The sequence below is a fragment of the Anomaloglossus baeobatrachus genome, chromosome 10 (assembly GCF_048569485.1).
Source record: "Anomaloglossus baeobatrachus isolate aAnoBae1 chromosome 10, aAnoBae1.hap1, whole genome shotgun sequence".
Lineage (NCBI taxonomy): Eukaryota > Metazoa > Chordata > Amphibia > Anura > Aromobatidae > Anomaloglossus > Anomaloglossus baeobatrachus.
In genome coordinates, this window is record NC_134362.1 from 73,980,926 (window position 1) to 73,991,229 (window position 10,304).

At 44.1% G+C, this 10,304-nt stretch overlaps 1 protein-coding gene across 4 annotated transcripts in view; it reads left to right on the forward strand.

Annotated features, from left to right (window-relative positions):
- Positions 1-10,304, forward strand: part of MYRF (myelin regulatory factor) — a 233,319-nt gene that overhangs the window by 221,722 nt on the left and 1,293 nt on the right. For 3 of the 4 annotated variants that reach the window (XM_075325200.1, XM_075325202.1, XM_075325201.1), the window contains 9 exons: positions 1,389-1,457; positions 1,976-2,056; positions 2,147-2,220; positions 2,306-2,458; positions 4,147-4,374; positions 4,604-4,691; positions 4,778-4,852; positions 4,932-5,034; positions 9,357-9,461. In XM_075325200.1, the coding sequence (XP_075181315.1) occupies positions 1,389-1,457; positions 1,976-2,056; positions 2,147-2,220; positions 2,306-2,458; positions 4,147-4,374; positions 4,604-4,691; positions 4,778-4,852; positions 4,932-5,034; positions 9,357-9,461 (976 nt within the window). The remainder of the gene's footprint in view (positions 1-1,388; positions 1,458-1,975; positions 2,057-2,146; positions 2,221-2,305; positions 2,459-4,146; positions 4,375-4,603; positions 4,692-4,777; positions 4,853-4,931; positions 5,035-9,356; positions 9,462-10,304) is intronic. The other variant, XM_075325203.1, reaches the window with a different exon arrangement.

The following is a 10,304-nucleotide window of genomic DNA, read 5'->3' on the forward strand; positions in this document are numbered from 1 at the left end:
AAAAGAATATCTCAGCGCTGTCAATATAGGAGTCCTAATACCGCAAATAAAATGGGGCACACAATTTAAAGGGATGTCTGGGTTAAAAAACACCCAAAAAGAAAATAAGTCTAACAGCTAATTTGATAAAATAAAAAAAAGCCCACACTTGTTTAAACTCCTACACCTCCAGCACACATGGTCTTTGTGGACTTGTCCTGCAGCAATAAGATCATATAAGTATACGTAAACACTGCAACCAATCACTGACCTCAGCGGTGTCATACTAGCGTAGCTGTAAAGGTTGGTGATTGGCTGCAACAGTCACTTGGACATACGTTGGAACATTTCTGCAAGGAAGTAAACAAAGAATACCGAGACATTCATGCTGGAGATGAAGGGGATTGAATTGGTGAGAATATTTTATTTATTTATTTATTTATTTATTTTTGGACGCTTCATATTTTTAATTCTTCATTTACATGAACACAGGCAATCATGGAAGTCTGCAGCCATATGGAGGCTGACGCTAGGGGTGCGTGCCCATGATCAGTGTTCACAGCATTTTGGACACAGCATGTCCGAAACGCTGCGTTGTACAGTACAAGCACAGTGGATGGGATTTCTAGAAATCCCATGCCCACTGTGTGTGTTCGGCCCACCGTGTAAACTGACATGCGGTGCTGCATTCTGAGCCAATTCTTTGCTGTGTAGTCGCAAGCGTTCTCCGCAGGGAGAACATAAGAGAGAGACTGCTGCGCCAAAACCCTGATCATGGGCACGCGCAACTGCAATAACCTGCAGTCTCCTGCGAAGGAGACTCTCGGCCCTGGATGCAACGGGTATTGATCTTGGGCTCGTATCCTAAGAATACATCTTTAGAAATAAAAAGTCAGCTCCTCCCCAACAAGCTACACCTGGCCTGCCGACACCAAAATATTCTGTTACGTTTAGTGTCACATAGGAGGCAGACACAAGTCCGAGTTTCAAACCTGTTTATAGCATATGGTCTGACTAAGCTCTGTATCTATTCTTCTTTAAGTTGATTTTTGCCACTTTGTTTCCCTCCATTAAGTGATGGAGTGAGCAGTCTGTAGTGGTCAGTCTGTATTCTCTCTTGCCAGAATGGCAGGATCATTGTTCCTTGATGCAGTTGGTGATCAGGTAGTTGGGGAGGAGGGTTCTTTGCCTTTTGACACCTGCCCACCCCAATAAAGGCTGACTGAGAGTACCAAAAAGCCTCTTATTTTCTTTTCTCTTAAAATCAACTTTCCTGTTACTACCCAATTTTTTAACATCCCAGACATCTACTTTAAAAGTACAGATTATAGCCTATCTGGTAGAAAAAAATCAATAAATAACTGAGTGAATTTTTATTCTTAATCACATTTTTTTTTCACCTTTTGCAGTGTTATCTCCATGACCACTCTTTATGTGTTGAATCTGCGCAGTGAAGATGATCTCCTAGACATAGATGGGTAAATACAATGTCTCTAGTTTTTCCAGGAAAACTCAGTTTTGGTCTAATAATAGTCGCGCTCAACCACTCTCTCTTGCAATAACCTGTACGAGTTGAATATCAACATCACACATTGAATTTGATGCATCAGTGTTGGAGTTGAGCAATTCGATTGGCACTGCCCTGGTCCGGTGTCTGATCCTCCATGGCAGCCGGTCTTCACTCCTGTGCCCTCATCCTCCAGCATCAAGGATGCCCTTGGTGCTTACTTCGCCCCACAATGTCAAGATTTTGCTGCATAGGCACAGAAGTGAGACTGGCTGACTTGGAGGACCAGACTGATCGGCCGGACCAGGGCAGCAAGAGCTGAATTTCTCATCTTTGATCATTTTGCTTATCACTAATCTTTAACCCCTTAGCTGCTAGGTTTATGCCTGAGCTCCTTGGAGCTGATCTATATTTTCTGGTCTAGATCTGACGTCTTATCTCTTCTTGTCCTTTCTTCTCCTGCCTCCTTTGCTTGCTCTGTGCCGGCAGTCCTCTCACTCCATCTGGAACCTGCACCCTGACTTTCCTCAGGCAGATTCGGCTCACTCTCCCTTTCTCTCTCTGTACTCGGTATGTTTCTTGCTTGCAAAGGCCTTATTTCTTTATATCAGGTGCCATTCTTTTATTTTACACATCTTTCCTTTGTTTTCCCTTCTTCAGCTCCAGTCAGAACTTTGATACCACACAACTGAAGAGCTCCACCACACCTCCGCTGCAGGCCACAGAGGGCACAGGTGATCCCCCGACTCCAATAGCTATTTGAATACTCCCGATCCATCTGTATGGTCACATAAACATCTGTGCATTGTTTTTCTGCAGATTGGTCGCATCACAGGAATCTTTCCATCATAATAGACCTCTGCCTGAATCCTCCATGCAGTACTTTCTGTTGCTCCAGTTCCCTCGGCTCCTCGACTCCTCCAGCAGTTACATTAGGAAAAAACGCTTCTCGTGTGGAAACCTCAATAACAGGTGAGATTCCATAATAAGACAAAACATGCACTTACATGAGGGCTTCGGCCTAGTTTGAAGTGCATACAGTATATACCATAGTGGTGGCCCGATATCACTCTATATGGGCACAGTGAACATTCATGCTGTGCTACAGTAGCTCTGGCGTGTAACATACAAACCTGGCCCCATAGCAGTGTAAGGAGGTGGACTGTTTCTGTCGCCTTCCTTTCCCTGAAGACACCAATTGTGTTGATCTAGTGTAATGTGAATGTGTTCTGCGTATTTTTCAGATATGGTGATATGTGATGTATTGTCGTGTTCCTGTATAATGTACAGCAAGGATATATGTTATAATATATTACATAGCACCTATGTAGTTGCCAGACTATAAGGTAAGAGATAGTTAAGCGCTGGAACTAGTAGACCACAATAGGATGGGTTAGTTGATAGGGAAAGAGATAGCTCCTTCTAGAAAAGTTATTCAAGGCCTAGTGTGTGATAGATACGGAGGGATAGTCTGTAGGTCGTTGAGGTTGCATGCAGTGGGTGACTTTTGTGGTAGAGAAAGGAGTCCGGAGTTGAGATAACGTGATACTAAAGTGCTGACTAAGATACGAAATGCTTGAGAACACTGAGGTTAGAGGCTGTCCTACAACTGGAGCGGCCCCAGACAGAAGGATCCAGATTATGGTACTTTAGCGACTTCAGGCCCGAACCCTAAAATGTAATGGGCTGGAAAGGCTAAGACGGGAGTGAAGTTGGCTTTTCCAGGTGGAGACTCCCCCCCAGCATCTGAGAGCACAAGGCTCTACTCCGGCACTACTGGCAATCCCCTACCCCCCTCCTCTATGAGGGGAAGATACTCTGAAGTGTCTAGGAGCATAGGGCTCTACTGTGGCATAGTGTCAAAACCCCTGTAACCCCCACCTCTATGAGGAGAAGAAACAGAGAGCCTTGGAAAGGAAAAGTGACTGTCACAAATTGGACTCTAATTCCCAAGATTAGTTTTTGATGAGTTTTTAATGTTGCGCAAAAAATGCAGCATCTTTACAGTTACAAAAGTGGATGGAATTTATAGGAATCTAATGCCCACATATGCTGCTTAATCTGATCAGCATCAACAATGCACTGTGATGATGTCAGAGCAATGGCATAATGTGCAAAGTGACATCATAGTGCAGATAATATAGTGATGTCACAGTAATGGGTTAATTTGCACTGTGATATAATACAGGAATAATGCACATAGTGATGTTACAGAAGAGGGTTGATTCACACAATGATATAGTGCAGAAATCATGTATACAATGATGTTCTAGTAATGTGATCATATTTACAGTGATATCATAAATCTGCAATTAAGCATATAAAAATGTCATCATGCACACAGTGAGATCAGAGCACTATAATAACAGGCAGGTGTAATGCTCACAATGATAGAACAGTACTGCAGCGGGGGGATAATGCATATAGCACTGCAGTAGAGGGGAAAGCTACGATAGGGCTCAACCACAACACTTGGAATAGAGCCCCATTCAATAAACACCCTGTTCCATCATTTATGGTCAGATACTTCTCTCATGGGCAACTATGCAGTGGATTTTTAACTGTGGAATTTATTTTCCAATAAATCTGCTGCTCTCGTCGTCTTTACCTTCCTGCCTAATTGTCTACTGGATTAATTGATCTCTGCATCTCCACCACAGACAACGCATCCGCTACAACCAGCAGAAAAGCCAAATCCAGAATCCTAGACAAGAGTCGTAACCATCTCCAAACACCGGTACGACCTGTAAGCCCACCTCCCCAATATACCCAGGGAAAAACCAAGCACAGTCCCAACAGCCTCCCAGGACAGGACCTCCGGAACAGGAGAAGTGTAGAAGAGGAAGAAACCATATCAACCACTGTCTCTGATGTTGCCTATGGAAATGGTGAGCTGCACCAAATAATGTCGAAGAATCTGTATTTGAACAATATCCATAGAGTCGTGTGTACATGTATGGTTTGTTGTATGGGCTTCTGCTTTGTGGCAGTCACTGTACAAGACTAGGAAATGGCGCCTCAACAGCGCCACATGTGTGCATAGGTTGTGCCTGGTATTACAGCTGATAGAACTACCGTACATTGCTCCAGCCTTCTAAGTTGTGACTCTTTTTCCAGGATCTCGTGCTTCTCTCACTTCCATTCGGCTCCTGGAGACAGACACCCTCATTTCAGATCAATTATGTGCCTCCCCGGACACCTGCAGGTGATTCATGTGCTCCTGATGGCATGTCAATGTCTGTGATGGCACAAGAACTACATGACGTGATGTGTAATGTCTTCTCTCCTCAGGGCAGGGAATTACACATACATGCTCCCATTGAAGAAATACAGCTCTTTAACCGGCCATATTACACTGGAGTTCAAGTGAGTGTCCCCCTCCTAGGATTGCGTCTTCTGTGACTATTGGTCATTTGAAGCATTAAACTAATGTCTCTCCATCCAGCTCTTCTTCTCCCGTATCGGTATATTTATGTGAAGCAACAGACGGGAAGAACTGTCAGACGTCTGTAACCCGCGGATCTTCTGAAAATCAGAGCTGCTCTAAGGTAGGCACAGCGCTAAACTCAATGCCTTTTCTGTTGTCCCTTTTCGCGGGTCTGTGAATAAGACTTCATTCACACATCGGTGTGTTTCCATACGGTCAATTCTTATTTCTCAGGATTCACCCCCGTTATTTCTGTTTTTTCCCATCCTTTTTTTTTTTACTGAAGCAGGTAGACTGTCAGACCTTTGGGATCAGTTAAAAATCCGTTAAAAATGGAGGAAACTTAGATAGAAGCTTGAAGGACAAAGTCTGTGTTCCATATTGTCTTGTTCAAAATAATAAAAGAAAATGGTGTGGGCTCTCCACTATTTTTGATAGTCAGCCAAGGTAAAGCAGACAGCTGAGGGTTGCAGCCCACAGCTGCTGCTTTATCTTCACCGGTTACCACAATTAGGTGGGAGCCCACATAATTTTTTTTTTAAACTTTATTGTTCACAGCAGCAGACAGGCAACTTCTGCATGCAATAAAGCTTGTTGATTGACTGTGCTCCTGCCTTTCAACAAACTCGAATGACATACGAACAGTATCAGAACACCGGACTCTGACTTTTATAAAAGTCCATGTTTATGTCTGAGCCCTGGACATCCCGATGATGGATACAAACCCTGAATTTTACCGTTCGGGTTAGCTCATGCGTAATAGGAACTGTTCTGCAGTACTTCAGTGGCCACTACATATTGAATGGCGCTGCACAGTACAGCTTTATTCAATGGCCCAAATTCATAAAATCATTTTCTCCAGGATTGTGGAGTATAATTGTCTGAAGTGTCGCAAGTTGTTGTATGCACAAACTTTTTTTCAACTTGTGGCATTTTGACAGCATTCTCAGCCGGCTGCACCTACTTTTTGAATAGTAGACACAGGTGAATCCAAAAACAGACAGCAAATTTATAATTTACGTCACAATGGAGGACATTTCTTGCAGTGGCACACAGCAGCCTAAAGATATGCCAACGTCATGATGTGGATTTTATTCCAAGACCCCTTCATCTCAAAACTCCTGGAACGCTTGGTCCAGTTCCATCTAGCTACAATAATTTTCTTCTTGACCCTCTACAATCCGGTTTCCGCTCCTTGCAGTCTACTGACACTGCTCCTAATAAAGTCTCTAATGATCTACTAACAGCTAAATCTAATGGTCACTACTCCCTGCTGATCCTCCTGGATCTCTCTGCTGCGTTCGATACTGTGATTCAACAGCTCCTCCTCACTATGCTCTGCTCTATTGGGCTCAAGGACACTGTCTCTCTTGGTTCCCCTCCTTCTGTGACTGCTCCTTCACTGTATCTTTTGCTATCATCTCTTCCCCGCTATGTCGGGGTTCCCCAGGGTTCAGTACTAGACCACCTCCTCTTCTCCCAATATACTGCCCCTATTGGACAAACTATCAGCAGATTTGGTTTCCAGTACCATCTTTATACTGAAGACATCCAATTAAACACATCTTCTCCTGACAGTCCCCCACCTTAACACAAAAGAGCAGGGGTTTTCTACTGTCTCTAAAACCATGTTCTCCCTCTAGCAGAGTAATAATAATAATAATAATAATATTTATTCATTTATAGAACGCTATTAATTCCACAGCATTTTACATACATTGGCAACACTTTCCCCATTGGGGCTCACAATCTAAGTTCCCTATCTGTATGTTTTTGTAGTGTGGGAGGAAACCGGAGTACCCGGAGGAAACCCACGCAAACACGGGGAGAACATACAAACTCCTTGCAGATGTTGTCCTTTGTGGGACTAGAACCCAGGACCCCAGCGCTGCAAGGCTGCAGTGCTAACCACTGAGCCACCGTGCTGCCCTAAAGTAAGGCACTTTCCAGTAGTGCCATAGACAATGAATCTAGCAGAGGTCAAGCATGTGCACCTTTGCTACAATCAAGACATGTTTATACAGTGCCCTATTCTCAGGATTCTTGAGAGATCAGAACGCCCGATATTGCAATTCCCTGGGGGAGGGGTTAACCATAACAAGCAGCACATTCGCTGTTTTGGGGTCATATTGACACAGAAATGTCCTTTGTTCACTGTACCCAATCACTCACTTGCTCATGTCGCCTACGTATTGAAAGCCTTTTTAGAGTGCAATCTTTTCTCACCTTTTGAAATAAGAACTCTCTCACTCTTAAGGCTGCTTTACACCAGACAATCTATTGTGCGATAGATCGTCGGGGTCACGGTTTTTGTGACGCACATCCGGCATCGCTGGCGATGCCGGCCTGTGTGACACCTCCTAGCGACGCAGTATCGCTCACAAATCGTGAGTCGGGTACTGCTCGCTAGGTTCCATAATATCGTTTAATTTAGTTGACCATCGTTTCCGTGGTAGCACACGCCGCTCCGTGTGACACCACGGGAACGATGAGCAGCTCACCTGCCTCCCGCGGCCGCCGCCGGCTCTATGTGGAAGGAAGGAGGTGGGCGGGATGTTTACGTCCCGCTCATCTCCGCCCCTCCGCTTCTATTGGCCGGCGGCCGTGTGACGTCTCTGTGACGCCGAACGTCCCTCCCACTCCAGGAAGTGGACGTTCGCCGCCCACAGCGAGGTCGCACGAGAGGTAAGTATGTGTGATGGGGGTTACTAACTTTGTGCGACACGGGCAGCGATTTGCCCGTGACGCAAAAAGGACGGGGGCGGGGTACGATCGATTGTGAAATCGCACAATCGGTCGTACCGTGTAAAGCAGGCTTTAGGCCCGCTTCACACAACTGGCATTTCGCCTGATGACGGATCCGGCACGCATGCAATACATTGCATTAATTTACAGTGGAAACGCGACACCATGAGGACAAATGCGGTTGTGCATGAAGCACACAACCGCATGGTGTCGCGCTTCCACTGTAAATCAATCTACTGTACTGCATGCGTGCCGGATCCGGCATCAGGCGAAATGCCGGAAGTGTGAAACTGCCTTATTCATGCTCGTCTGGGATACTGCAGCTCTTTACTGATTGGTCCCCTTCTAACCAAACTTTCTCCCCTCCAATCCGTCCTGAATGCAGCAACCAGGGTGGTATTTCTGTCCAGTTGTTATACCGATGACTCCACCTTCTGACAGTCATTGTACTGGTTAACAATCCGCTACACAGTGCAATATAATCTTCTCTCACACCCACAAAACTTTGCATAGTTGTGCACCATTGTCCCATGTTCTTCATTCTGCAACTGATCTAAAAGACTAGCGTCCTCCATAAGCCAAACCTCCCGCTTCGGTCTCCAAGTCTTCTCTTGTGCTGCACCAGTTCTCTGGAATGCACTACACCGGACAATCCAACTAATACTTAGCTCCCACATTTTTAAGCTCGCTCTAAAAACACCTCTCTTTAGATGGGCTTCTCACCTCATTTCACTATGACTCTCCCCTGTTCCCCCTTTCTAATTTTTCCTGTAAATCTGGTCCTTTTTATTAATCTGTCTCCACATCCTCCATGCATCCTGTAACTATTGAACCATGTGTTATTCTGTAATGTCTTTATATGTTCCCCTTAGTAGTAAAGTGCTGTGGAATATGTTGGCGCTATAGATATACTTGTATTATTATTATTATATTTCACAGTACATAGTAGGACACATATATAAAAGATTATCCCAGCACCGGAACTTTTTTTTTAATCTCATCCAGTTGTGGAAATTCTTATTATTGCAAGATCTATTGATTAAAAAAAAATTTTTTGTAGAAAAAAAAAAATCTTAGCATTCTGGTAATACCCCTTTAATAGTAAGTCTCATCCACAGCATGAAAGATGATTGATTCAACTGCTGGGACATCCCGCAGTCCTAAAATCAGGGCTCTGGAACCAGTCCCTTCAGGCAGCCTCGATTGGTGCAGAGGTGCACATGGTCGATCTCTGCTTCCTCATTGTCTTTATGGCACTACTGGAAGGTGCTGTACTCTGCTTTCTCCAGTAGTCCTATAGACAATGACTGAAGTTCAAGCATGTGCACCTGTGCTGCAATCAAGACTGGGTTATACAGAGCCCTGTTCTCAGGACCCCTAGCGATTGGCTCCTTATCCCCCCATAGATCATGAAAATAACCCTTTAAATGGCAGGAAAATAAAATTCTCCTGCAGATGAGCTTAATTTGCAGCAGGATACAGCTGAATTCAGTACTATCTGGATACTAAAATGTGATTTTTAAATCCTTTTCTTTCCTGAAGGGAATCTGCTTTATCATGAGATGTAATGAAGTGGTAATGCATGGACATGAGATTGCTGCATGCAATCCTATGCCCATTACATGTGACTTGTGTGGTTCTGTAATTACCTATAGTTCCTCCCACTGTATATGGTGACTGTCATGGTCTCTACACCAGGTCTCAGGAGTCTGTACTGCACCAGCCCCATCAACGTATCATCTGTGGTCTCTCCAGCTCTTTCCCTCCCAGGATTTCTCCTTCCACCTTCGAGTGTCGCCTCCGGTGAGTGATCCGATGTCCTGTATCTGTGCCTTCCATTCATGTACTGTGTGGTACACATGAGAACCTCTTATTTTTATATGCCAATAATATGGGTATAATATACATTCTTGGTAATGTCCATCCTCTAGAACACGTATCATCTGTGGTCTCCTAATTCTTCATGTAATCTTTTAAAGTTAGAGCTTCTAATCCCCTATAATGACTGATTTAAAGAGAACCTATCAACATCAAAATGCATTAATTTAATCTACCAGCATGCTACTGAGCAGAAGGAGCTGGACATACAGGCTCAAATTCATTAAGACTTGCATTTCTTACGCCAGTATTAATGAGGTGTGTGCAGGAATAAGATGCGCCAAATTCATTAAGGGGAATCTGTCAGGTGATTTTATTTTAGTACAAAACTAATAATATCCAGGAATAGAGCTTGTGCAGCCCTTTTAGGATCAGTAACTTTTGCTTTACCTTATCCTGTTATCTTGATGTAATCAAAGGAGAATACAGTGTAGCTAGTCAAGCATATGTAAATCCAAACAGATTATGCTTGCTCCCTATGCCCACCTCTCCAATGCTGGCACCAGGAAGGGTAAATGACAGTGAAGATTTTTACTATCACTGCAGAGAGGTGCGCATGGGGAGAAGTGCACAGTTTGAATTTACATATCATTGACTAGTCAGCACACAGCACTGAATTATCCGGGGCTTACAGCAAGATAACAGAACAAGGTAAAGCAATAAAATAAACTGAGCCGTTATACACCCTTCCCGGGTCCAGTGCTGCTTCTCCACCGCTGGTCCGGTCTTTGTTATTTTAATCCTGTGTAAACGTATGGTACAATGAAA